The sequence below is a fragment of the Scyliorhinus torazame genome, chromosome 18, assembly GCF_047496885.1.
Source record: "Scyliorhinus torazame isolate Kashiwa2021f chromosome 18, sScyTor2.1, whole genome shotgun sequence".
In the NCBI taxonomy this organism is placed as follows: Eukaryota; Metazoa; Chordata; class Chondrichthyes; order Carcharhiniformes; family Scyliorhinidae; genus Scyliorhinus; species Scyliorhinus torazame.
The window spans coordinates 134,021,477-134,049,352 of NC_092724.1; the positions used below are offsets into that span (position 1 = coordinate 134,021,477).

Genomic DNA, 27,876 nt, shown 5'->3' on the forward strand with positions numbered 1-27,876 from the left:
CCTCTTGATGAGCAAATGCCCTCAATCTTTTCACTGGGCCATTCAAACCCCTAACGCTCCAGACGACCAAACGAATTGGAGCTAAAACCCCCAATTTTAATCAAGAACTATAGGAACTCAACCCCAACAAAAACAAGAAAAAATGAGAACAATCATGAAACCCCAAAAATGTAACCATACAAAATGCCCGTTGACAGAACTAAGAAACAAATTACAATGTGCCCAACTTGTGTCTGTTAGCACAAGAGTCCACTTCCCCCAGCACGTCGAATAGTTTTTTCCCTCAATGGTTACTCTGAGGCGAGCTGAACAGACCAACCCGAACTCTTATACAGAGCAGCCTCAGCCTCGATCCATTGAATACGGCTCTTTGCTTAGCTAACTCTGCACCCATGTACTGATAAAACCTGATGGGAGTGGCCTTCCCACTTAAAATTGCAGAGCTCCTTTGCCCATCACAAAACCTTTTTGAAGCTATGGAATCTCACTATCACCGCATGCGGTGGGTTTTAAGTATGAGGCTTCGGTCAAAGTGTGCGATGGGCTGGATCCAATACAGGCAGGGATGTGAATACACCCTCATCGTCCATTTTGCAGAACATGCCCAAAATGTATTCCATGGACACAGGGCCCTCAATCCCCTCCGGCAACCCCACATTCCGGATATTTTGCCTCCAGGACATTCATCTTGGCTCTCAACAACCTATTATTTTCGGTCACCGAAGACAGTTCGATTCCTCAATGGTCTTATTAGTTTTCCCCAAAGCCACTCAAATGGGGGCCAGGGCTTCCTCAATTGATTTTTGAGGTCCTCCGACAAAATACACAGGTGCTTTTCAAATTCTTTCGCTGAGGTATTGGAAAGAACCTCGGCCGTTACTGGAGTGGACGGAGAACCAGAACCCAACATTCTCATTTTACCAGCTGTTGAGCTCTAAGGGGCCTCAGACTCCGTCGACGAGTTTCTGCTCCCAATTTTTATACCCCTTATTGTTTGGGCGTTTCAGTTCTAAAAGGCCTCCAATCGAATAACTATGGATTTCCAAAGAATAAACAAATTGTGGTACCAAGAAAAGGGGCCAAAAGTACAGTACTCCAGTGAGAACCACTGTGCACGCCTCTACCCCTTACATTATTATGCTACCAGAAGTCCCTATATTTATTACAAGATGTTTCAAAATGAAAGTTTCTTGCAAGAAACTTGTACCCTACTGGACTAAAACATTATACCGGTTAGCTTATACAAAATAACAAGAGAAATCTGCTACGTTAAAATATTATTGGATAGATGATTTGTAATCATTTGAAAGGCAGGTTAAATTCCTTTCAAATTACCCCTCCTAGCAACAGGATTAATTGATATATGAATTTTCATCGATCTTAGATTGAAATTATAATGCCTAGCTATATTATAATTACATTTAACAATCTCATTTATATTAAATCTTTAGGGGAAAAGTACAGAATCCAATGATGTACCAAGAGTGTTTTTAAATTATCCACCCCTGACCTCATCAAACAGGGTTTCTGTTCACACAAGGAACTATATATTTAAGTACTTGGATGTGGGGCCAATGAGGTAGTACCAGCAGCATAATGAACATGGGAAGGATCCTATCCTCGGATGGAGCTGTCAGTATTCAATCAAATAAAACACTTACTAAGGGCAGCATGGTGGTGCAGTGGTTAGCACTGCTGCCTCACGGCACCGAGGTCCCAGGTTTGATCCCAGCTTTGGGTCACTGTCCGTGTGGAGTTTGCACATTCTCCCCGTGTTTGCATGGGTTTTGCCCCACAACCCAAAGATGTGCAGGGTAGGTGGATTGATTGGCCACGCTAAATTGCCCCTTAATCGGGTACTCTAAATTTATTTTAAAAAATATAAAGCACTTACTATAAACTGCCTTCTGTGTGTTTTTAAACAGAGGACAACCGTATACAAATTAATCTTTATATGATGATGTAAGAAACAAAAATTGTATGGCTTTAGGATTCTGAAGATACCAGTACTGCATTGTGTTCACATACATAGTCTCCTGTTCTACCTGGATCATTAATCAGCCTCATGCTTCTTCTCTGCGCTACCTGAACTTAAACGCTTTCTGTATTTTATTGACCAAAACTAAAACACTTTTCATGATGCAAAATGACCAGAGTACTGTGCAGTTTTAACATGATCGTTTCCGATCTGTACTCTACTGATCTAATGACATAATTTAGCATTTGGCTTGCTTTATTCATTGCAATTAAAAAACATATTTGCAGTCCAATCTAGTACAAAATCTAGATCAATTTTTGCTCTACATGTATCTATTTCTGTGTGCTCATCAATTTGAGGGTTGCTAGTGCCAGGGAAATAAACTCTTGCCATCTCCAGCACCTAGTGTCAAGCACTTTGAGTTAGGTATAGCAAAACTAGATGCAGATTAAAATTCTCTATGCTCTGACCAAAAAAAAAAAGTGCCTTATTCTCAGAAGCAGCACTGCGTCACTGTGATCACACATCAGCCTTTGTGCTTTCTGTGTCAGACGTCCAAACTACAGACAGTTTTAGCTGTTGACTCACATGTTCACAAGGAATTGGACTGAAACAACCCAAGCTCCTTTCATATTGGACCCTTACAATGAGCAGATAGAGTGTCATCCCATCTCTCTAGGTTTCAGAGGCAAAAGATCAGTGCTTTACCATTATACCCAATTACCTGTTTTTCCATATTTAGTATACTTGTGACAACAATGTCCCCACGTCCTCATACTTATGCTGTATTTGTAAATATCCATTCTGAGTTTCATCTGCCACTGACTGCATTACCCAAGTGAGGTGGAGGCAAATTCAATCATAGCATTCAAAAGGGGAATTGAAACATTATCTGAAAAAGGGAAAATTTACAGGGCATGGGGATAAAGGTAGGGGAGTGGCACGAGGTGAACTATTGCAGAGTGCCAGCACTCACAATGGGCCAAATTGTTTACTCCTATGCAGTCACAATTTTCTGATTTTTGATTTGCAGATTTTATCTAATTCCTAGAGGTTTTGCTAAGCTACCAGCTTTTAACCATCCCCCAATCCCAGTTTAGTATTATCTACAAATGTTCCATTCAATTTCCGAATTGAAAGCACAAATATACATTATTTATTAATTCATAGGATATGGGTTTCACTGGCAAAAAGAGCATTTACTGAACATCCTTAATTGCTCTGGAGAAAATTGTTGATGAACAGCCTTCTGGATGAACAGCCAGCCTTGTGATGAAGTAATTTGTAATCTCACAGGCTGACAGGTAGGCATTTCCAGGATTTTGACCCAGCAATAGCGACGAGTAGCAATAAATTCCAAGTCAGGTCATCACATGACTTGGAAGAAAGACTGTATGTGGTGGTGTTCTCACACACCTGCTCGCCTTCTTCTTAGTGGTAGAGGTTGCAGGTTTTGATGGGTGCTTTCTAAAAAATACCTTGGTACGTTATTGCAGTGCATCCTGTAGATGGTACACACTTTGGCCACGGTGCATTTGTAATAGAGGCAATGAATACTTCGTTCTGAATGGTGTTGAGCTTGAGTGCTGTACTCCGACAGGCAGTGGAGACAATTCTGTCACATCCTTAACTTTTACCTCGGAGACGGTGGAAAGGCTTAGTGAAGACAGGAGATGACAGGAGATTACTCACTGTCTAGCTTGTAGCCACAGTATTTGTGTGACTCGTTCAGTTAAATCTCTGGTCGATGGTGATCGCTACGATGTTGATAATAGAGGACTGACCTGATAATGGTAATGTCATTAAATGTCAAGGAGGTGTTTATATTCTGTCTTGTTGCAGATGGTTATTGCTGGAGACATGTGTGGCATGAATGGCACTTGCCCAAGGATGAATTTTGTTTAGGTCTTACTGCAAGTGAACAGGACTAAGGAATTGTGAATAGAAGGGAACACTATGCAATCATCAGATAACATCCCTACTTACATAGAACATACAGTGCAGAAGGAGGCCAGTCGGACCATTAAGTCTGCACGACTCATTTTAAGCCCTCACTTCCACTCATTCCAAGTAACCCAACAACCCCTCCTAACCTTTTTGGACACCAAGGGCAATTTAGCATGTCCAATCCACCTAACCTGCACATCTTTGGACTGTGGGAGGAAACCGGAGCACCTGGAGGAAACGCACACAGACACAGGGATAATGTGCAGACTCTGCACAGACAGTGACCCAGCGGGGAATCGAACCTGTGACCCTGGTGCTGTGAAGCCACAGTGCTAACCACTGTGCTACCGTGCTGCCCTTCTAACCTTATGATGAAGGGAAGGTCATTAATGATGGTTGTGTCCAGGACACCGCCCAGGTGAGCTCCTACAGCAATGTTCTGAGGCAGAGATTATTCGTTTCCAACAATCGCAACCATCTTATTTTGTGTTCAGGATTGGATTCCAGCCAATGGAGTGGTTGCACTTCGGTTCCCACTGATGTCAATTTTCCTTTGACTTCATGATGCCACACCAGTTCAAATGCGACCTTGATGCCACTCTCACCTGAACTCTGGATCTTGGTCTTTTGTCCATGTTTGGAAGGCTGTAATAGGTAGAGAGATCCTGACTGATTCCAATCGGAGCAACAATGAGCAGGTTATTGAAGAGTAAGTGGTACTTGATAGCACTGTCAACAACACCTTCTATCACTTTTCTGATGACAGAGTAAACTAATTGGGTGGTCATTGACTGGGTTGGATTTGTCCTATCTTTTGTGGACAAGGCATTCCTGGGCAATTTTTCACATTGTTGGGTAGATACCAAGGTTGTAGCTGTATTATAGCATTTGGCTAGAAGCACAGCTGGTTCAGGGGAACAAGTCAGCACTACAGCTGAAATGTTGTCAGGACCCATTGTCATATCCAGTACACGCAACTATTTCTTGATATCACATGAAGAGAACCAATTTAGCGGAGACGTCAAAAGATGGCCAAGATGGATTATACACTCAGCACTTCTGGATGAAGATGGTTGTAAATACTTCAGCTTTGTCTTTTACATTCACACGCTGGGCTCGGTCATCATTGAGGGTGGGATGCCCATGGAGATTTTTAACTGTGTACTACCATTTATGATAGAATGTGGCATGCATGTAGTCCACATTGTTGATTCACCAAGATGGCACCTAATTTTTAGATATGTCTGGTGTTGCTATTGGCAGGCTCTCCTACACTCCTCATTTAGCCAGGGGTTGTCACCAGTCCTGACAGTAATGGGAGAGTGAGGAATATACTGAGCCATAAGGTTTATTGAGATGGACTACAAATCTGTTGCTGCTGCTGATGGCCCACAGGACCTCGTGAATGCATAGTTTTGAGCTACTAGATCTGTTCTGAATTTATCCCATTTACCATGGTGGCATTGTGCCACACAACATAATGGAGGACGTCCTCAGCCTGAAGATGGTGCTTCATCTTGAAAGGGACTGTGTAGTGGTTACTATTACCAATACGGAGTACGATCAAAGCACTGGCACATGAACAACTCAGTCATCTGATCCCAAGACAAAAAGGATGCCCTCATCACCAAAGCAATGACCAGTGCAGATGACTGCTGGACAGACCATCGGCTCATCCGCTCCTCTATGTCTATCAAACGGCACCAGGTGCAGTGGAAGATGAAGAAACAGCTCAGAAAAAGATCAATGTTGAGCAGTTTCAAGAGCCAAGCATGCTAGTGAACTTCCGACAATGTCTTCATCCAAAATCGAAAACTGGAAAGAGCTGAAGACAGCCATCATCTCAAGTTGTTAAGAAACCATCGGTTACAAGACCAGGAAACACCAAGACTGGTTCAATGAGAACTACCACACCATCCAAGAACTCATAGACAAGAAGAGGAAAGTTGTGTGTCTGGCAAAACAACATAACCTGCAAGTCAAATAGGAAAGCTCATCAGTCAGCCACGGCAGAGGTACAAACAAGAACTAGGGAAATCAAGAACCAATGGTTCACCGAGAAAGCTACAGAGCTGCAACTCCTCGTCAATAAGTACGATACCCAGGGCGTCTTCAGTGCCATGGCAATATATGGACCCAACACCATAGGCCTCAAACTAGTGCAGAGTAAGGATGGAATCCTCCTGAGACAGAGAAAACTTCAGTCTTTGATGGAGAGAAAACTTCAAAGAAATCCTAAACCGTGATACAATCATAGATGAGGGCTTGTTTGAGGAAATCCCCCAAATCTCACCAAGCGCGGACTAATTCAAAGCTGCCATTAAACGCATGAAAAATGGAAAAGCCGCAGGAGTGGACAGGATTGCAGTGAAGATTTTCAAACTTGGAGAAAAGATCACCCATTATCTCCTTCAGCTGTTCCCGAGAGTCTGGGACAGAGAAGAAATTCCTGCCAACCATCATCGCCACCATGCTCAAGAAAGGAGACAGAGCAGACTGTGGGAACTACCGAGGAATCTCCCTACTTACTCTCCATCGCTGGGAAGATCATTGACCAGATCCTCGCTAGCCACCTGCTCTCAGTCTCTGAAGAAATGCTTTTGGAAAGTCAGCCTGGCTTCCAACCAAACCGTGGAACAGTGAACACGATTTTCACTGCTTGGCAACTTCAAGAGAAATGCCAGGAGCAACATCAACACTAGACATGGCCTTCATTGCTCTGACCAAGGCTTTGATTCAGTTAATCGGAAAGTACTATGAAAGACTCTGTCAAAGGCCAGCTCTCCAGAGAAATTCATCAACATCCTCCAACTCCTGCATGACAAGATGTCGGCGACAGTCCTCACCAATGGAAACAAGACAGGAATCATCCAAGGTCAAGACTGGAGCCAGTAAGGAATATATCACCCCCACCCTTTTTTCCATCTTCCTCGCTACCATCTTGCACCTCGTCAAGAACAAGATTCCCAATGGAGTGGACATAGTCTACAGGATGGACTGAAAACTTTGCAACCTCAACCGATTGAAGAAAACAACACTGACATCGTCAATGGAACACAGTATGTGGATGGCATCACAATCTTAGCTCTCTCAGAAGAGAATCTGCAAGCCATGCTTGACACCTTCGCAGAAGTATATCGAAGACTTGGTCTCAGCGTCAACAATACTCAAGTCCTTTACCAACTCACCGCAGGGAAAGATCCGGTCTCACCCTTCATCAAGATCAGTGGAGAAACCCTACCAAACATGGAACTATCTGGGGAGCCACCTCTCATTTAAGGCTAACATTGATGTAATGAAGTGAAATGAAAATCACTTATTGTCACAAGTAGGCTTCAAATGAAGTTACTGTGAAAAGCCCCTAGTCACCACATTCCGCCACCTGTTTGGGGAGGCTAGACCGGGAATTGAACCGTTCTGCTGGCCTGCATTGGTCTGCTTTCAAAGCCAGCGATTTAGCCCTGTGCTAAACCAGCCCCTATATCAGTTCCAATCCTCATGCATCTCCTTCCAATGCCCAAGGACGAGACTCTTTGATGACCAGGATATCTGTGCTAACGCCAAGATCCTCATGTACAAGGCAGTCGTCCTCCTAACTCTTCGACATGGCTCAGAAACTACGTACAGATGCCACATCAAGGTACAGGAGATGTACTGATAACGCTGTCTGAGGCAGAGGGATAGGTGGGGAACTGTGTATGGAATGTATACTCTTCTTTTGTAAATGGACTATAACCACCTGTTTGTTAAATTTTCTCCTTTTTGATACTGGTTATGTAAAATTTTGTTTAAGAAAAACTTGAATAAAAACAATTTTTTTAAAACACTGTCTGAGGCGGATTATCCACTTCAGCTGGTGGGGACAGGTGTACCGACATCAGCATTCTGGAAGGAGCCAAGCGTACCAGCATCTTGGCCATATATTCATCCAAACCACCTCTGCTGGGCTGGCCACCTGTTTAGGATGTCAGAGTCCCGACTACCAAAGCAAACCTTCTTTGCCCAGTTCAAGGAAAGCTTCCGAACAAGAGGACGACAAAAGGAAGATGCCCTGAAGGCTTACCTCAAAAAATGCAGCGTAGGCGTCAATGCTTGTGAGACCCTTGCTCAGAACAAACTACTTGGAGGAACCTCCTGATTGAAAGGACATAATTCTTTGAGGACACCAAAAGCAAGAGAACGCAGGGAAAAGGAGCCCGAGAAAGGATTCCCAGCGATCTAGAGTCAAGGACCAAGCCCACCTCCTGGAAACACCTGCCAAGTGTGGGGTCGAAGATGCAGCTCTAGGATCGGGCTCATCGGCCATGCAAGACCCAATAGAACCAATGATCAGTAAGACGGAGTTTCGCATGTAGATAATCATACTCGTTCGCGAGTGATCGCCGAAGAAGATAGTGCCACACAACGGAGGGGGGTCTGCGGTCTGAAGATGGGGCTTCATCTTGAAAGGTGTAGTGGCCAATATTACCAATGCTGTAGGGCCAAGCAGATGGCTAACCTGGGAGTTCAGGCTTTTGGGGCTGGGGAAATCTGGGAGGGGGGCTGCTGTGAAATAGGGTAGGGGAGGCACAAGTGGGCCAGTGGTGGGGACCAGGGATACCCCGGAGGGGGAACATAGAACATTACTGCGCAGTACAGGCCCTTCAGCCCTCGATGTTGCGCCGACCTGTGAAACCACTCTAAAGCCCATCTACACTATAGAACATAGAACATTACAGCGCAGTACAGGCCCTTCAGCCCTCGATGTTGCGCCGACCTGTGAAACCACTCTAAAGCCCATCTACACTTGTCGACTTTCAGGGAGAAGTCTAGGATACCGGCGGCAGCAGCGTCCGGGGAGGGAGGAGAGAGAGAGAGGGAGGGAGAGAGGGAGAGAGAGAGAGACACTTTAGTTTAGATGACAATATGTGGGCTTAGATGGCCATATGTGGGCTGTGCAAACAGAGCCGACGGGGGAAGTGCCTTAGTATGTTTGTTTTTTCCCCACTGTTTGTTTTCACCATGTTAAGGTTCTTTGCTTATTGCCTTTTTTCTGTAAATGTTACAAATTTTTTTAATAAAAAATTTAAAAATAAATTTAAAAAAAAAATTAAAATATTACCAATGCTGCCATGGACAGGTGCAGCTGCAACAGATAGATAGTTTAGGGTTAGTGGGACCCAAACATCAATCACTGCAGTGCCTCATGTAATATTCCCCAAAACCAATCTCACTTTCCGCCCCAAAAAGTATCTATGGTTTTTTTCCTGTCAGCCAATTCCTTCCACTTCTAGATTTCAAAACTTGTATCACAGCTACTCCCAGTTTTACCGTTCATGAGAAACCTTTCGGAAATCCAAATCACATGCATTATTTTCACTGTCTTTTTAGAAAATCACATCTTTAAAAAGTCATATTGGTTGCTACTTAGTAAATTCTCTCAGGTAGTCCTTTGTGTTTGATCTCAATGACCATATCCATTCTTATATCAGATAATGCTGGAAGATGGATTGGAGTAGTTACCAGTAAAATTGTCCCATTTCTTTAATCTAGGTATTATTTACGTTTCTGTTTCATTATAATTCCCACAGCATAAAGCAATGCCCTCCCAATGACAAACAGCACTTTGCAAAATTCCTCCCTAGCCTCTCTTATATGTTCTCAGATAGATACCATCTGTTCCCAGGGGCTTGTTTGTTTTAAGCAAGTATGTCTAGAACCTCCCATCTTGCTGATGCTGAATTTCAACGGTTGGAATGGATTATGTCATAGGGCATATTACTACAGTCTACTTTAGTGAGTTTTTAAAATATCTGTTATTAAGTACTGTATAGTACCTATTCTGAGTTTTGTGCCCATTAACAACTCTTCAGGTTCTCATCTCTTTCCTGACAATTCTCTAAAGCAGTGTTTTTCAAACTATTTTTCCCCCGATACTCACTTTTAGCAACCTGCCAACCTTCGGGACCCAGGCCGGCTGACCTTCGCGACACGCGCCATGTTTGCTTACCTTTTAATGTGAAACGGGGAGCCTGCTTTGTCCTTCTGATCTCACTTGAATCCAGTTCAAAGGAGCAGAGGGAAATGCGCATATCAGGTGCAGACTTCAGGCAGTTTCTTTGTGCTGTCTTATTCTTTATGAAAACGGAAAACCCAACCTCACACATGTAGGTCGTCGTGAAGGGCAATAGCAACAAAATGCACGTTTTACTCAGACTTGATACTCCTGTGAGATGCTACACCAGAATGCTGACAGCCTTGCGGGCTTTTGCCGCATTTTTTATGTGGCGTTACAGGTAAGCTGCAGCAGTGCAATTGTTTAATTTGGAGTCAACTCTAAGTTAATAAGTGACTCTGGTGTCTAAACCTGAAAAGGAATTTTTCACACACCACTTGTCTTTCAAATTCTGAAACTTCTCTCATTTGCCAGTACTTCCCTGCATATAACACACATGGACTTTACCACCTTATTTGCATGGTCACAATTGACAAAACCATACTTAAGAAATCATCTTTGTACTTCTTTGTTCCAAGTTAAGTTTCTTTTTTCAGAGCCATTAACCAGAAGCCCTGGAGCTCTAACACTACCAATGCTCTGTCCTGCCCTGGACTCTCCTGAGTGCCCGCTCCAGCAGATTCTGTTGAGATCCTCTTCAATAGGTAAACTGACTATTTAAGTCTCTGGCCATCTCTTACTTTTAAGAAAACCATTGATCATCACAATTCACATGCCTCCCTTGCAAGAGGGCAACTGACTCGAGAAGTGGTGGAGCCAAACTGGCTGGGTAAAGAACTGCTCCCAGGGGGAGCCACCACACTGGCTAATGTAGGGGAGTAAAAAGAGGGGCGGGGGAGAGAGCAATGGGTGTACAGGGAAAGGGAAGATGAACTAAACACCTTTATGGAGCAGATGGGGAGTCGGGTGGACCCGTGGAGGTTCACTATCTGAGGGAGAAGAGGTTCCCATTCTTCCACGTTCCCAAAGTCTACTCCTGTATCGACTTCTTTGTAGTGGGTAAATCGGTGCTTCCAGGGCGTAGTAGGGGCAGGATACTCCACAATAGTAATGTTGGACGGCACGCCGCACTACATGGATGTGAAGTTGGAGACGGGCCAGGCCCAACGCCCCCATGGATGCTGGACACAGCTCTCCTCGCCTACAAGCCGTTCTGCGAAAAAATGTCCGAGGTCATCGACGGGCCTGAAACCTGCAACCAGAATGCAAAGGTCTCACCTTCCAGCGCAGGGCCAAGTCTAACGCAGCTAAAGGTAGTACACAGGGCACAGTTGACCAGAACACGCATGAGCGAGTTCTTTCCGGGGGGAGAGGGCAAATGTGAACAGTGCCAGGGAGGCCCGGCCAAACACATGTTCTGGTCCTGCCCTAAACCTTTTTGAAGCCATGTTGAGGGTTTTTGGAGTGAGGATGGAGTCATGCCCGCTGGTGATGGTTTCGGGATATCAGAACAGCCAGAATCTTTACAGGGGGAGTGGTAGATGTAATAGCCTTTGCCTCCCTGATAGCCCAACGGGGACTTCTGCTCAGCTGGAGATCAGCAGCAACACCCAAGGCTATGGACTGGCTGTCTGTCCTGGCAGAATTCCTCAAATTGGAGAAAATAAATTTTGCCATTTGGGGATCGGTTTGTGGCGAGCAACTTGGGGGGTTTATATAGTTAATGGCACAGTTGTTGTAACCGATCATTTGGATTTTACTTTGAATATGCCTCGTGTTCCTGTACATGTTTCCTATGTTTACTTATCTTTTCCTTTTTCTTACAAGTCCAAATTAAAATCAATTTTAAAAAACTTTTTTTTAAATCTGGAATTCAAAAGCTAGTTTCTGTAATAGTGACCATGAAACCATTGTGGATTGTCATAAAAACCCATCTGGTTCACTATTGTCCTTTAGGGAAGGAAATCTGCTATCCTTATCTGGTCTGACCTACATGTGACTCCAGACCCACAGCAATGTGGCTGACTCTTGGATGCTCTCTAATATGACTCAGCAAGTCACTCACAGTTGTATCAAACTGCTACAAACTCCACAAAAAGGAATGAAGCTGGACAGATTCCCTGGCATTGACCTAGACGCTGGAAATGACAACAGCAAACCCAGCCCCATTGACCGTGCAAAATCTGCGTTATCAAGTTCTTGAGTCTTTTGCCAAAATTGGGAGAGCTGTCTAAAAGACAAGTCAAGCAACAGCCTGACATGTCACACTCACTGAATCATACCTTACAGGTAATGTCCTTGTGCCATCATCACTATACCCAGGGCATGTCCTATCCCACCAACAGAGCAAACCCCCAAGAGGTAGCAGCAAGTCATATACAGTCAAGAGGGAGTTGCCCGGAGTGTTCTGAACATCGACTCTGGACCTCTTTAAATCTCATGGTATCAGGTCAAATATGGGCAAGGAAATCTCCAGCTGGGTCCGAACTCTTCCATGTTGAGTTGGAGGAAGCACTGAGGGTGGCTAGGACACAATGTACTCTGGGTGGGGGACTTCAATGTCCATTATTAAGAGTAGCACCACGACTGACAAAGCTGGCCCAGTCCTAAGGATATAGCTGCTAGACTGGTTCTTCAGCTGGTGGTGAGAGAACCAAGACGTGGAAACCTATATGACCACGAATCTATCTGTCATGGGTGCATCTGTCCATGACAGCATTGGTTGGAGTGACTACCGCACAGTCCTTGTGGAGCCAAGTTCCTGTCTTCACATTGAGGATATCCTCCATCATGTTGTCTAGCACTATCACCAAGCTAAATGGAGATACATTTTGAATAGATCTAGCAACTCAAAACTGGGCATCCATGAGACACTGTGGGCCATCACCTGCAGCAGAATTGTATACAATCACTATCTGTAACTTGATGGTTCAGCATGCCCCCCAATCCACCATTACCATCAAACTGAGGATCAACCCTAGTTCAATGAAGAGTGCAAGAGAGCATGCCAGGAGTAACAATAGGCACAAACAAAAATGAGGTGTCAACTGTGTGAAGTTACAAGAAAGGGGCTGGTTTAGCATAGTGGGTTAAATAGCTGACCAAGGCCAGCAGCGCAGGTTCAATTCCCATACCAGCCTCCCTGAACAGGCGCCGGAATGTGGCGACTAGGGGCTTTTCACAGTAACTTCATTTGAAGCCTACTTGTGACAATAAGCTATTTTCATTTTTTTTTCAAGGACTACTTGCCTGCCAAATAGGGAAAGCAGCACGCAATTAACAGAGCTAAGCAATCTCACAATCAACGGATCATATCCAAGCACAGAAGTCCTGACACATCCAGTGGTGGTGGACAATTTAATTAACCAACTAGAGGAAGATGCCCCCAAAACATGCCCATTCTCAATGATAGGGGAGTCCAGAACATCTTTGCAAAGAGAAGGTGGAGTCATTTGCAATAATTTCCAAGCCAGAAGTGCTCTGGATGATCCATCTCAGCCTCCTCACAAGGTCCCAGCATCATCAGTGCAGTCTTCAGCCAATTTGATTCACACCACATATCAAGAAATAGATGAAGGCATTGGATACTGCAACGGCTATGGGCCCTGACAATAGTCAATAGTCCTGAAATAGTACGGAGGACTTGTCCTCCAAAAACAGCTGCGCCCTTCAGCAAGTTGTTCTAGTGCAGCTACAACACTTACTGGTTGGCCCGGCTAGTAGACCAAATGAAGGACGATTTTCAGAGATGGTACACGCTCCCGTTGTCATTAGCTGGGAGGATGCAGACGGTGAAGATGACGTCCTCCCGAGATTCCTGTTCGTGTTTCAATGTCTCCCCATCTTTATTCCGCGGTCTTTTTTTAAATGGGTCAACAAAGTGATCTCTGGCTGTGTTTGGGCGGGCAAGACCCGCGGGTAAGGAAGGTAATGCTTGAGCGGAGTCGGGGCGAGGGTGGGCTGGCGCTGCCAAATTTTAGTAACTATTACTGAGCGGCGAATATAGCCATGATCAGGAAGGGGGTGGTGGGGAAGGGGTCAGCATGGGAGCATATGGAGGCAGCTTCATGCAAGGGCACCAGGACTTCCGGTTGCGGCTATGCCTAGGTAGGTCACACGTTCGACAGCTCCCGCCGGGAACGGACTTTTGGGCTCTTCAGAGGGGCCCCAACGGCAGTTGTTCGACGGCTTCCAGTGTGGGAAGGTGACAGCAAGGTCCCCCCGACATTATATGGATTGGACCAGGAGTGGAGCGGTTAAGAAAGTGATCCTGGTGCAGCAGAAAGTGCGAGGGAGGAAAAGCAAGATGGCGGCGGGTGGAGACCAAGCAGCGTGGGCGCAGTGGTCGCAGGAGCAGCAGGAGTTTCTTAAACGCTGCTTTGAGGACTGAAGACAGAAATGCTGGCGCCAATAAAGGCGGCGATTGAGAAGCTTGTGGAGACCCAGAAGGCCCAAGGGGCGGCGATCCAGGAGGTGCGGCAAAAAGCTTTGGAGAACGAGGATGAGATCTTGGGCCTGGCGGTGAAGGTGGAGGCGCACGAGACGCTGCACAAGAGGTGGGCGGAGAAATTCGAGGACCTGGAGCATAGGTCGAGGAGGAAGAATCTTTGGATTCTGGGTCTCCCTGAAGGAGTGGAGGGGCCCGGTGCCGGGGCATATATGAGCACGATGCTCAATTCGCTGATGGGCGCCGGGAGCTTTCCCGAGACCCCTGGTGCTGGATGGGGCTCATCGGGTCCTGGCAAGGAGACCCAAAGCCAACGAGCCGCCAAGAGCTGTAGTGGTGAGGTTCCACCGCCTTATGGACAGACTGAGATGAGCCAAAAAAAAGCGGAGCAGCAGGTGGGAGAACACGGAGATCCGAATTTATCAGGACTGGAGTGTGGAGGTGGCTAAGAAGAGGGCTGGTTTCAACCGGGCTAAGGCGGTGCTGCATCGGAAGGGGGTGAAGTTCGAGATGCTGCAGCCAGTGCGATTGTGGGTCATGTTCCAAGATCGGCACCACGATTTTGAAATGCCTGATGAGGCATGAAACTTTATACAGGCTGAAAAGTTGGACTCAAATTGAGGGTTTGTCGTGGGGGGATGTTTACTGTGTTTACCGCGATTGGGGAATGTTCTTTTTGTTTGAGTGCTGGGTGGGGATGGGTGAATGGATTTGATGTGGGGGCTGTGGGCGTCGGTGTTGGAGGGGCAGGGCCCCACGGTTGAAGAGGGGGTGGGGGGGGAGGCCCCGGGATGGGGAGTTGGGGTAAGGCCGCAAAAAGGAGCTGCGCAAGGGGCGGGGCCGGCTCAGGAAAGCGCGGGCTTTTTCCCACGCAAGAGAAGGATGTGGTGGGGGCGGGGGGGGTGGTGGTGCTGGAGAGGAGTGCACACTGACTGCCAAGGGGTGGGGGGATTCTCACACTAGGGGCTCGATGGAATGGCGGGAGGTGCTGGGGTCAGCAAGAGTCAGCTGACTTACAGGAGTGTTATGGGGGGAGCAAAATGGCTAGATGAGGATCTAGCGGGGAGGAGGGGGGGGAACTGGGTTGCTGCTGCATTGGCCAAAAGGGAGCTGGAAGTAGGAGAGGTAGTCGGGGCAGGGGTCCGCCGCCTGGGGGACTGGAGGCGCGGGCACGTGGCTGGCCCAGAAAAGGAGATGTTCATCGATGGGAAAAGAGTAGCCCCCCCCGATCCGGCTGATAACTTGGAATGTGAGGGGCCTGAACGGGCCGGTCAGGAGGGCCCGGGTGTTCGCACACTTAAAGGGACAGAAGGCAGACGTAGTTATGCTCCAGGAGACACATCTGAAGGTGGCAGATCAGGTTAGGCTGAGAAAGGAGTGGGTAGGGCAGGTCTTTCATTCAGGGCTGGATGCGAAGAACAGAGGGGTTGCAATACTGGTGGGGAAGCGGGTGTCGTTCGAGGCACTGAATATTGTAGTGGATAATGGAGGTCGATATGTGATGATGAGCGGTAGGTTGCAGGGGGTGCGGGTGGTACTGGTGAACGTATATGTCCCAAATTTGGATGATGCCGGATTTATGAAGCGCATGTTGGGGGGTGGGGGGGGGACTTCAACACGGTGCTGGACCCAGCACTGGACCGTTCTGGGTCCAGGACGGGTAAGAGGCCGGCTGCGGCCAAGGTGCTCAGGGGGTTTATGGACCAGATGGGGTGTGTGGATCCATGGAGGTTTGTCAGGCCGCTGGCAGGGAATTTTCTTTCTTTTCCCACATCCATAGAGCCTACTCCCGGATAGATTTTTTCATTTTGAGTAGGGTGCTAATCCCGAGTGCGAAGGGAACGGAATATTCGGCCATAGCCATCTCGGACCACAACCCGCATTGGGTGGAGCTGGAGTTGGGGGAGGAGAGGGACCAGCACCCGCTGTGGCGCCTCGATGTGGGACTGTTGGCGGATGAGGGGGTGTGCGGGCAGGTGCGGGGGTGCATTGAAAGATATTTGGAGGCCAATGTCAATGGGGAGGTGCAGGTGGGGGTAGTCTGGGAGGCGCTGAAGTCGGTGGTCAGGGGAGAGCTAATCTCCATTAGGGCCCACAGGGAGAAGATAGAGGGGAGAGAGAGGGAGAGGTTGGTGGGGGAGATTCTAAGGGTAGACAAGAGGTATGCAGAGGCCCCCGAGGAGGGGCTACTTAGGGAGCGACGGAACCTCCAGACGGAATTCGACCTATTGACCATGGGGAAAGCAGAGGCACAGTGGAGGAAAGCGCAGGGGGCGACGTAGGAGTATGGGGAGAAGGCAAGTCAGATGCTGGCACATCAGCTTCGTAAGAGGGAGGCAGCGAGGGAGATCGGTGGAGCGAAGGATAGAGGGGGGAATACAGTGCGGAGTGCGGTGAGAATAAACGAGGTATTTAGGGACTTCTATGGGGATCTGTACAGGTCTGAGCCCCCAGCGGGGAAGGAGGGGATGCAACGATTCCTAGATCAGCTGGGGGCGCCGATTGGGCTGGAGGAGCTGGTTAAAGGATTGGGGAGCATGCAGGCGGGGACGGCCCCGGGGCCGGATGGGTTCCCGGTTGAATTCCACAGGAAATACGTGGACCTGCTGGGCCCGTTGCTAGTGAGGACTTTTAATAAGGCGAGGGAGGGGGGGGACCTTGCCCCCGACAATGTCCAGGGCGCTGATTTCCTTGATCTTGAAGCGGGAAACTTGCAGGGAAACCTAAACTTGCAGGTTGAGTCCGTAATTAAGAAAGCAAATGCAATGTTGTCATTCATCTCAAGAGGCTTGGAATATAAAAGCAGGGATGTACTTCTGAAGCTTTATAAAGAATTAGTTAGGCCCCATTTAGAATACTGTGAGCAATTTTGGGCCCCACACCTCAGGAAGGACATACTGGCACTGGGGCGGGTCCAGCGGAGATTCACACGGATGATCCCAGGAATGGTAGGCCTAACATACAATGAACGTCTGAGGATCCTGGGATTATATTCATTGGAGTTTAGGAGGTTGAGGGGAGATCTAATAGAAACTTACAAGATAATGAATGGCTTAGATAGGGTGGATGTAGGGAAGTTGTTTCCATTAGCAGGGGAGACTAGGACCCGGGGGCACAGCCTTAGAATAAAAGGGAGTCACTTTAGAACAGAGATGAGGAGAAATTTCTTCAGCCAGAGAGTGGTGGGTATGTGGAATTCATTGCCACAGAGGGCGGTGGAGGCCGTGACGTTGAGTGTCTTTAAGACAGAAGTTGATAAATTCTTGATTTCTCGAGGAATTAAGGGCTATGGAGAGAGAGAGCGGGTAAATGGAGTTGAAATCAGCCATGATTGAATGGTGGAATGGACTCGATGGGCCGAATGGCCTTACTTCCAATCCTATGTCTTATGGTCTTATGGGACAAGGATCCATTGCAGTATGGGTCGTCTAGACCGATCTCGCTCCTCAATGTTGACGCTAAGTTGCTGGCGAAGGTGCTGGCTATGAGAATTGAGGACTGTGTCCCGGGGGTGATTCAGGAGGACCAGACGGGATTTGTGAAGGGTAGGCAGCTAAACACAAATGTGCGGAGGCTCCTCAATGTGATTATGATGCCCTCGGTGGAGGGGGAAGCGGAGGTAGTGGCAGCTATGGACGCGGAGAAGGCCTTTGATCGGGTGGAGTGGGAGTATCTTTGGGAAGTGTTGTGGAGGTTTAGGTTCGGGGAGGGGTTCATCAGTTGGGTCAGGCTGCTATATAGAGCCCCAGTGGCGAGTGTGGCTAGGAACCGGCGGAGGTCGGAGTACTTTCGCCTGTACCGGGGGACGAGGCAGGGGTGCCCTTATCCCCCTTGTTGCACTGGCAATTGAGCCGTTGGCCATGGCACTGAGGGAGTCCAGGAAATGGAGGGGACTGGTTGGGGGGGGGGGGGGGGGGGGGGGGGGGAGGAACACCGGGTGTCGTTGTATGCCGACGACCTGTTGTTGTATGTGGCGGATCCAGTGGAGGGGATGGCGGAGGTCATGCGGATCCTTAGGGAGTTTGGGGACTTTTCGGGGTATAAACTCAAAGTAGGGAAGAGTGAGCTCTTTGTGGTGCACTCAGGGGACCAGGGAAGGAGGCTAGACGAGCTACCGGTGAAGAGGGCGGAAAGGAGCTTTCGGTACCTAGGGATCCAAGTAGATAGGAGTTGGGGGGCCCTGCACAAGCTCAATTTGACATGGTTGGTGGAGCAGATGGAGGAGGATTTTAAAAGATGGGATATGCTGCCACTCTCACGAGCGGGTAGGGTGCAGTCGGTCAAAATGACGGTCCTCCCAAGGTTTCTGTGTTGCAGTGCCTTCCCATTATGATCCCCAAGGCCTTTTTCAAACGGGTAAGCAGGAGCATCATGGGATTTGTGTGGGCGAATAAGACCCAGAGGGTGATGAGTGTGTTTCTGGAGCGTAGCAGGGACAGGGGGGGGGGGGGGCTGGCGCCGCTGAATTTGTGTGGCTATTATTGGGCAGCCAATGTGGCAATGATCCGTAAGTGGGTAATGGAGGGAGAGGGGGCGGCGTGGAAGAGGCTAGAGATGGCGTCCTGTGTGGGCACGAGCCTGAGGGCGCTGGTGACGGCACCGCTGCCGCTCTTGCCGACCAGGTACACCATGAGTCCGGTGGTGGTGGCAACGCTGAAGATCTGGGGGCAGTGGAGGCGACACAGGGGCGAGGTGGGAGCCTCGGTTTGCTCCCCGATTCGGGAGAATCATCGGTTCGTCCAGGGAAGGATGGATGGGGGTTTTCGGAGCTGGCATCGGGCAGGGATTAGAAGAATGGGGGACCTGTTCATCGATGGGACGTTTGTGAGCCTAGGGGCGCTGGAGGAGAAGTTTGGGCTACCCCCGGGAAACGCTTTCAGGTACATGCAAGTGAGGGCGTTTGTGAGGCGGCAGGTGAGGGAATTCCCACTGCTTCCAGCACGTAGGATTCAGGACAGGGTGATTTCGGGTGTATGGGTCAGAGAAGGCAAGGTTCAGCGATTTACCAGGAGCTGAAGGAAGAGGAGGCGGCCTCGGTGGAGGAGTTAAAGGGCAAGTGGGAGGAGGAGTTTGGGGAGGGGATAGATGAGGGTCTGTGGGCTGATGCCCTGAGTAGGGTTAATTCTTCCTCCTCTTGTGTCAGGCTCAGCCTAATACAGTTCAAAGTTACTCACAGAGCGCACATGACAGGGGTGAGGTTGAGTAGGTTCTTTGGGGTGGAAGACAGATGTGGGAGGTGCTCGGGGAGCCCGGCAAATCACGTCCATATGTTCTGGACGTGCCCGGCGCTGGATGGGGTTTAAAGGGGTTTTGCGAGGACTATGTCCAAGGTGGTGAACGCCCGGGTCAAGCCGAGCTGGGGGTTGGCATTATTTGGGGTATCGGACGAGCCATGAGTGCAGGAGGCGAAAGAGGCCGGTATTCTGGCCTTTGCGTCCCTGGTAGTCCCTGGTAGCTACTATGGAAGGATGCAAAGTCCCCTCGTGTGGAAGCTTGGATCAATGACATGGCGGGGTTTATCAAGCTGGAGAGGATAAAGTTTGCCTTGCGAGGGTCTGTGCAAGGGTTCCTCAGGCGGTGGCAACCGGAACGTTAGGAGGAGGGCGGCAGCAGCCCGAGGGCGGCGGCAGCGGGGGGGGGGGGGGGGGGGGGGGGGGGGGGGGATTTCCCTATTTATGTTTTTAAATGTTATATGGGGGGTTATTGTACATGGGGTAAATCCAATGTATAATTTCTGATTGTTGTGTTCTTGTTTCTTTCTTTTTGTTGGGGGGGGGGGGGGGGAGGTTTGTGGAAAATTTGAATAAATGCATTTTTTTAAAAAAATGCAAGGGCACCAGTTTGGGGACGTTGGTAACTGCGCCTCTGCCATTCCCACCGGCACGGTATTCCATCCCGTGGTGGTGGGGCTCTGAGAGTCTGGGGGCAACGGAGGAGACATGTAGGAGCAGAGGGAGCATCGGTCTGGTCCCCAATCTGAAATAATCACCGGTTTGCCCCGGGAAGTATGGATGGGGGGTTTCGGATATGGTGGAGAGCAGGGATTGAGAGGATGGGGGATATGTTTACAGAGGGGAGCTTTCCGAGTATGAGGGCGCTGGAGGAGAAGTTTGGGTTGGCGAGGGGAAACAACTTCAGGAGCTGAAGCACTGAGTAGAGTCAATACGTCTGCATCATGTGCCAGGCTCAGCCTGATTCAATTTAAGGATGTTCACCGGGCTCACATGACAGTGGCCCGGATGAGCAGATTCTTTGGGGTGGAAGACAGGTGCGCAAATGTGCGGGAGGACCAGCGAACCATGTCCTCATATTCTGGGCATGTCCGAAGCTTAGTGGATTTTGGCAGGGGTTTGCAGATGTCATGTACACGGTGTTAAAAACAAGGGTGGCGCCGAGTCCAGAGGTGGTGATTTTCGGGGTGTCGGAAGACCCGGGAATCCAGGAGGAGAAAGAGACAGACGTTCTGGCCTTTGCTTCCCTGGTGGCCCGGAGATGGATACTATTAGCTTGGAAGGACTCAAAGCCCCCGAAGTCGGAGACCTGGCTATCGGACATGGCTAGCTTTCTCTGTTTGGAGAAAATCAAGTTCATCTCGAGAGGGTCACTGTTAGGGTTTGCCCGGAGGTGGCAACTGTTCGTCGACTTCTTCGCGGAAAATTAATCGTCAGCAGAAGGGAGGGGGGTTAGTCTAGCTTAGAATAGGGGGTTAATAAAGGTGGGACCTGTAAGGGAGGGAGACGGCTTTTGCACTATGTTTATAGTTTCATGTACATTGTTTATTGTGTTGTTGTTATAATACCAAAAAATACCTCAATAAAATGTTTATTAAAAAATAAACACTGACTGGCAATGTCGGAAGCAGCCCAGGCATGTCTTGTACACAAAGCAGGACAAATCCAAACTGGCCAATCGGCCCCATCAGTCTACTCTTGATTATTAGCAAAGTGATGGAAGGAGTCATCAACAGTGCTATCAAGCAGCACTTATTTAGCAATAGCCTGCTCAGTGACGCTCAGTTTGGGTTCGATCAGCTCCTCAACTCATTACAGTTCTAGTCCAAACATGGACAAAAAAAAAGAGTTGAACTCAAGATGTGAGGTTAGAGTGACTGCCCTTGATATTAAGGCAGCATTTGAACATGTGGCAACGTGGAGCCAAAACAAAACTGGAGTTAATGGGAATCAGTGGAAAAAATCTCCAGTAGTTGCAGTGTCACACTATCTTGCACAAAGGAAGATGGTGGAGGATGTTGGAAGTCAATCATCTCATTCCCAGGACTGGGTAGCACGGTGGCATAGTGGTTAGCACTGCTCCCTCATGGCACTGAGGATCTGGATCTCTGTCTGTGTGGCTTTTTCACATTCTCCCCATATCTCACCCCCACAACTTAAAAAGATGTGCAGGGTAGGTGAATTGGTCAGCTAAATTGTCTGCCAATTATTTAAAAAAAAAAAGAATTGGGTACTCTATTAAGTTATTTTTTTAAATAAAAATCTCATTCCCAGAACATCACTGCAAGAGTTCCTCCAGGTAGTGTACTAGGCCCAACCACCTTCAGCTGATTCATCAAAGTCCTTCTCTCCATCATAAGGCCAGGAGTGGGAACGTTCATTGATTGCACAATGTTCAGCACCATTCACAACTCCTCAGATACAGAAGCAGTTAATATGCAGCAAGTTAGCGACAACATTCAGGCTTAGGCTGTGAAGTGGCAAGTAACATTCGCGTCACCCAAGTATCAGGTAATGACCATCTCCAACAAGAGAAATCAAGCTATCTTCCCTCGACATTTAATGACAGTATCGTCACTGAATATCCTACTCTCAATATCCTGAGGGTTACCCATTGACCAGAAACTGAACTAGACCAGTCATATAAATACTGCGGCTACGAGAACAGGCCAGAGCTGGGAATGCTGTGGAAAGTAACTCACTCTCCAAAGCTTGTCCACTACCTACAAGGTACAAGTCACGAGTTTGATGGAATACTCTTCACTTACGTGGATGAGTACAGGTCCAACAACACTAAGAAGCTCAACACTATCCAGGACAAAGCAGCCTGCTTGATTGGCACCCCATCCATCACCTCCAACATCTACTCTCTCCACCTCCAATGCACAGTGCCAGCTGTGTGTACCATCGACAAGAAACTCAGCAATGCTCCTTCGACAGCACCTTCCAAACTCACGACCTCTATCACCTAAAAGGACAGGCAGCTGAAAGGTAGCCCAAGGTAGGAATGAAAACATCCATCATCGTGAAATGGAACTATATTGCCGGTCTTTCATCGTCGCTGGGTCAAAATCCTGGAACTCCCTCTCTACCAGCATTGCGGTACAGTTCAAGGAGGCAGCTCACCTTACTTTCTCAAGAATTGGGGATGCGTCCTGTAAAGGAACGAGCCTGGGGGAGTTGGTGACGTCACCGCTGCCGCTCTCGCCGACAAGGTACACCACGAGCCCGGTGGTGGCGGCAACGCTAAGGATCTGGGGCCAGTGGAGATGGCACAGGGGTGCAATGGGAGTCTCGGTGTGGTCCCCGATCAGGGGTAACCACCGGTTTGTCCCAGGGAGGATGGATGGGGGGTTCCAGAGCTGGTATCGGGTGGGGATTAGAAGAATGGGGGACCTGTTCATTGACGGGACATTTGCGAGCCTAGGGGCACTGGAGAAGTTTGAGATACCCACGGGAAATGCTTTTAGATATATGCAGGTGAGGGCGTTTGTGAGGCGACAGGTGAGGGAATTCCCGTTGCTCCCGGCACAAGAAATTCAAGACAGGGTGATCTCGGGTGTATGGGTCGGGGAGGGCAAGGTGTCGGCAATATACCAGGAGATGAAAGAAGAGGGGAAAGCGCTGGTAGAGGAGCTGAAGGGTAAATGGGAGGAGCTGGGGGAGGAGATTGAGGAAGGTCTGTGGGCTGATGCCCTTGATAGGGTTAATTCCTCCTCCTCGTGTGCCAGGCTCAGCCTGATACAATTTAAGGTGGTTCACAGAGCGCACTTGATGGGGGCGAGGTTGAGTAGGTTCTTTGGGGTAGAGGACAGATGTGGAAGGTGCTCAGGGAGCCCGGCGAACCATGTCCATATGTTTTGGTCATGCCCGACACTGGAGGGGTTCGGGAGAGGAGTGGCGGGAGCAATATCTCAGGTGGTGAAAGTCCGGGTCAAGCCAAGCTGGGAGCTAGCAATATTTGGAGTAGTGGACGAGTCGCGAGTGCAGGAGGCGAAAGAGGCCGGCATTCTGGCCTTTGCCTCCCTAGTAGCCCGGCGACGGATCTTGCTAATGTGGAAGGAGGCGAAGCCCCCCAGCGTGGAGGCCTGGATAAACGACATGGGTGGGTTCATAAAGCTGGAGAGAATTAAGTTTGCCTTGAGAGGGTCTGCGCAGGGGTTCTACAGGCGGTGGCAACCGTTCCTAGACTATCTCGCGGAGCGTTAGAGGAAGGTCGGTCAGCAGCAGTAGCAACCCGGGGGGGGTGGGGGTTGCCTGGGGGGTGGGGGGATGAATGAGCAAGAGATAACATGAAGGGTTGGGGAAACTGGCACGTGCGGGAGAGAGCCAGTGTACAAAGCTATGTAAATATATCATTTTGCCATGTATATATCTTCCTCAGTGCGATTTCTTGTTATTTTGTGACGGGGGGGGGGGGGGGGGGGGGGAAGAGAGAGAGGTTATTGTTTGTAAGGGAGAAAGGTTGTGTTAAAAAAACTTTAATAAACATATTTTTTATTTAAAAAAGGAGAATTGGGGATGGGCAATAAAAATGCTGGTGGAGCCAGCGATGCCAATGTCGTGTGAAAGAATATTTTTAAATATCATAGTTTTTAGTTGCTCCCATATTCATAACCGGCTGTAGAGGAAAATGACAGTGAGGTAGGAACTGTTGATATTTTGCTCAACAGGGGAATGGTGGCCTTCAAAAGGAAAGGATACACAAAAAGTAATTTCCTTTGGTGAAATTTGGGGACAAGTTATGTCCAAAGATAGATCACAAAGTAACTATATTCAAAAAATATGCATCTAGGAGGCAAATCAGATAAAATAAGCCAAAATATATTATGTATGTCCTAAAGCATGGAGTGGTTTTTAAATGGACAAGTAATGATTTTTAGGGATTACATACAAGCAACAAGAAATGTATACAATGAAACCATCCTTGATTTATCAACCCAGTTTCTCAAGAGGTTACAGGAAAACCATTATAAAAAAAACTCAAACTATCAATACAAAAAACAGCCAATTTAAAAAGAAAGGTTGGGTTAATCAAACTTCCTTCATGTTTATAAACTCCAACAATGTCAAAATGTTTTTGTCTCTTAATTGGCCACTTAAAATTAAGGCTTCATGACCACCTAGCTTGTGTATTTCAGCCAGTTTGCGCAATCTCCAAGTTAAAATCATAACTGCATTCCATGAATTGGGCCTTACCTCAGGAAAGTCACAGTGATCGAAAGAAGCCAGCAAGAAACATTTGGCTGCTTGCTTGTATTTTCGAGTTGCTAATTCTGCCAGACCTATGGACATACCATAAAACACAGTTCAGCAAAAGGAATGAAGCAGTTACAGACCTCCTTAGGAGATTGCTGCAAATGAACAGGCATATTACGATACTACACAATACAGTCTGTCTGGACAGTACAGAGAACAATACTTTTCTCTGTACCTCAGTACACGTGACAATAAACCCAAATCCAATCCATTCACTAACGTCCCTCGAGAGTCTCAATCAAAACCAAGACTGTCAGCTTGACTCAGTGGTAGTTGCTCATTTCTTGAGCTGGAGGGTATGAATTCAAGTACCAGTGCAGGACTTGAGCACATAATCTAGGCTGAGACTTCATTGCAAAACCAGGGGAATGCTGCATTGCCAGAGCTCAGCTGGCCAAGAGGGCCCAGCGAAAACAAGAGATCAGTCATGATCTTATCAAATGGGGTAGCAGGTTCAAATTCCTGCTCCTAATTCGTATGTTCGTACGTTCCTCAGCCCACTGTCTTCCTCTGCAGCTAATGTGGCAGAAACTGACATGCCAGAGTGGGACTTCTGAGCTACCCCAGGCGATGCTCAACACAGCATTGATCACTACGGGGCAAACCATTATCTTTTGAGACAGAAGACATGCCAATGAAGACATAAAAAGAAATAACTTTTATTTATATACCACGTTTCGCAGGAACACTGACAATACTATAACTTTAACAAATAACAGAATTAACCATGATTTGGCAACCCTTGAATAAACAAGGATGCTACCTAAAGAAGATCTAATGAGTAGTTCAACATTATAGATTAAAGGAAAGTCTCACGGTTGATTCCTAGTCTGTACTGAGTTAGTTGATCTCAGCCAGGCTGTTAGTGATACTACATTTGACCTCAGCCTCCTAGCTTAAGGATGGACAAATTGACCAGAATAACTACAAACAAATTTCTCTTGGAATTGTACATGTGTGGACGTTGGGTAAAGAAAGGATCGTTCATGGCTTTTCTGCCACCTCACCCATATTTGGAACTGCATGCATTTATTATTCATGGCCATTTGAGTGAGGAACTGGATAGTAACTGCTATGCACAAAGCTATATACCTCAGCAAGGAGCCAATGTCACAATACAGAAGGGGGCAAATACAGAAGGCAGCAAAGAAAATATGTGTGGTGGGAAAATTGAACACATCTAAACAGGAATAGATCAGAATTTTTTTTTTCAATCAAGACAAGAAACTTGCAGTTTTTGAAGATAGAGGGATGGAAAAGGCAGTCTGTTTTGTCCTCAGCATCTCCAATGTTATTTGGAGCTGGTCACAGCCAGCAGGCTATTAAATAATATAGCACACCATTGAAGTGCCCTGCAAGTGGTAGAGACACGTTGAGGAGATAGGAAGGAAGTCACCCACTGCAGAACACTCTGCCTCTCATCTACACTAGTAGCCATGGCATTTATGTGACTAGTCAAATGGCCATCTCAAGCATATTAACCTTCCTAATGGTAATTGCACCAAATATTAAGGGACATCTGTGGCACCACCCAGCTATTTTTTTTTTTTTGGCATTTTAAACGAGATTTATATTTTTAAATTCGCATTTGGTCAGTTTTGCAGACACGGTCTTCAAATGGATTTGTGGTTCCAGCTTTCCGGATGATGGGTCAAAGAGTTCTCATATTCAAAAGCTCAGGTCTGTGGAAGATGCTCAGGTCAGATCATACTTTCGGCTTGCTGACTTTCACATTTACATCTGCCGCTTTCTTGGCCTCTGCTTGGTACTGAGGTTTGAGGGCAGCCCTCACCGCTTGTGCACAGATTCGAGAGTACTGAATGTAACTCAAGCCGGCCTGCCTCCAGAACGCCACCATCTTCACCTCGCTCCTCTCGCCGCCTCGGCCAAGATCATTTTTTTTTTTTTAAATTGACCAATTCCTCAATCTCAATTGCAGAGGAACACCCATGCTCCAACCAATTATACTTTCTGTTCATCAAACTGCACCAAGTTTTATGACTTAGCAATAAATAACAATAGTGTCAAAGAAAAATTAGGGTAGAATGGAAAATATAGGCTTGATTATATCTCCAGATCAATTATCTCCACCATCATGTTTCATCTGAAGATTATATTTGATCTTAACTTTCCTGTACAACGGTTCAGGAGATCAACTGGTAAATTTGTATTTATGTGATACAGACATTTGGATATGATGTTTGCAAATATTTAATATAGATAATGATATGAGGGACAAAACTGATGCCTATTCCATGTTTAACCATCAAAATCAATAAGAAGAAATGTTATAGTTATATAAAGGGAAGACAGGTCAAGAGCAATATAGGCCCACTAAAACTGAAAATGGAGATACTGTCATCGATAATGGGGAAATGGCAGAATGTTAAAAAATTACTTTGCCTCAGTATTTACAGTTGAAGGATAACTTGCCAGGTCCTGAAAAAATTAATAGTCGATAGAGGACAGGGACTTAATACAATTACTGTATGTACAACATCAGTAACTAGGAAATTAATGGAACTAAAGAGTGACAAATCCCTAGGACCTGACAGTTTCCATCTGAGGGTGTTAAAGGAAATAGGGGAGCACATTGTAGATGCCCTAACTATAATCTTCCAGAGTTCCCTCGATTCAGGAGTAGTCCCCCTGGATTGGAAAATTGCACATGTCACTCCACTTTTAAGGTGAAAGGGGGAAACCAGAGAATTACAGACCGGTTAACCCAACATCGGTGGTGGGAAAATTGCTGGAGTCTATAGTGAGAGACTGGGTAACTGAACAACTTGAAAACTTTTGGTCGGCCAGGGAGATTGAGCATGGATTCGTGCAGGGAAGGTCATGCCTGACAAATCTCGTTGACTTTTTTAAGGTAGTGGACAGGGCAGTGTCTATGGATGTTATTTATATGAACTTTCAGAAGGCATTTGATAAAGTCCCACACATGAGATTGTTAACTAAAGTGGAAGCCCACAGAGTTGAGGGCAAATTATTGACACGGTTAGGAAATTAGTTGAGTGGCAGGTGACAGAGTTGGGATAATAGGCAAGTACTCTAATTGGCAGGATGTGATAGTGAT

At 47.3% G+C, this 27,876-nt stretch overlaps 2 protein-coding genes across 3 annotated transcripts in view; both read right to left on the bottom strand.

Moving 5' to 3' along the window:
• The window catches only part of gps1 (G protein pathway suppressor 1), a 123,565-nt gene that overhangs the window by 42,876 nt on the left and 52,813 nt on the right, over window positions 1-27,876 (bottom strand). For both annotated transcript variants that reach the window (XM_072483414.1, XM_072483415.1), the window contains exon 8: window positions 24,738-24,823. In XM_072483414.1, the coding sequence (XP_072339515.1) occupies window positions 24,738-24,823 (86 nt within the window). The remainder of the gene's footprint in view (window positions 1-24,737; window positions 24,824-27,876) is intronic.
• On the bottom strand, window positions 26,352-26,686 carry atp5f1e (ATP synthase F1 subunit epsilon). The gene has a single exon (XM_072482015.1). It carries the CDS (start codon window positions 26,653-26,655, stop codon window positions 26,503-26,505), a length of 153 nt encoding a protein of 50 aa, XP_072338116.1. The 5' UTR covers window positions 26,656-26,686; the 3' UTR covers window positions 26,352-26,502.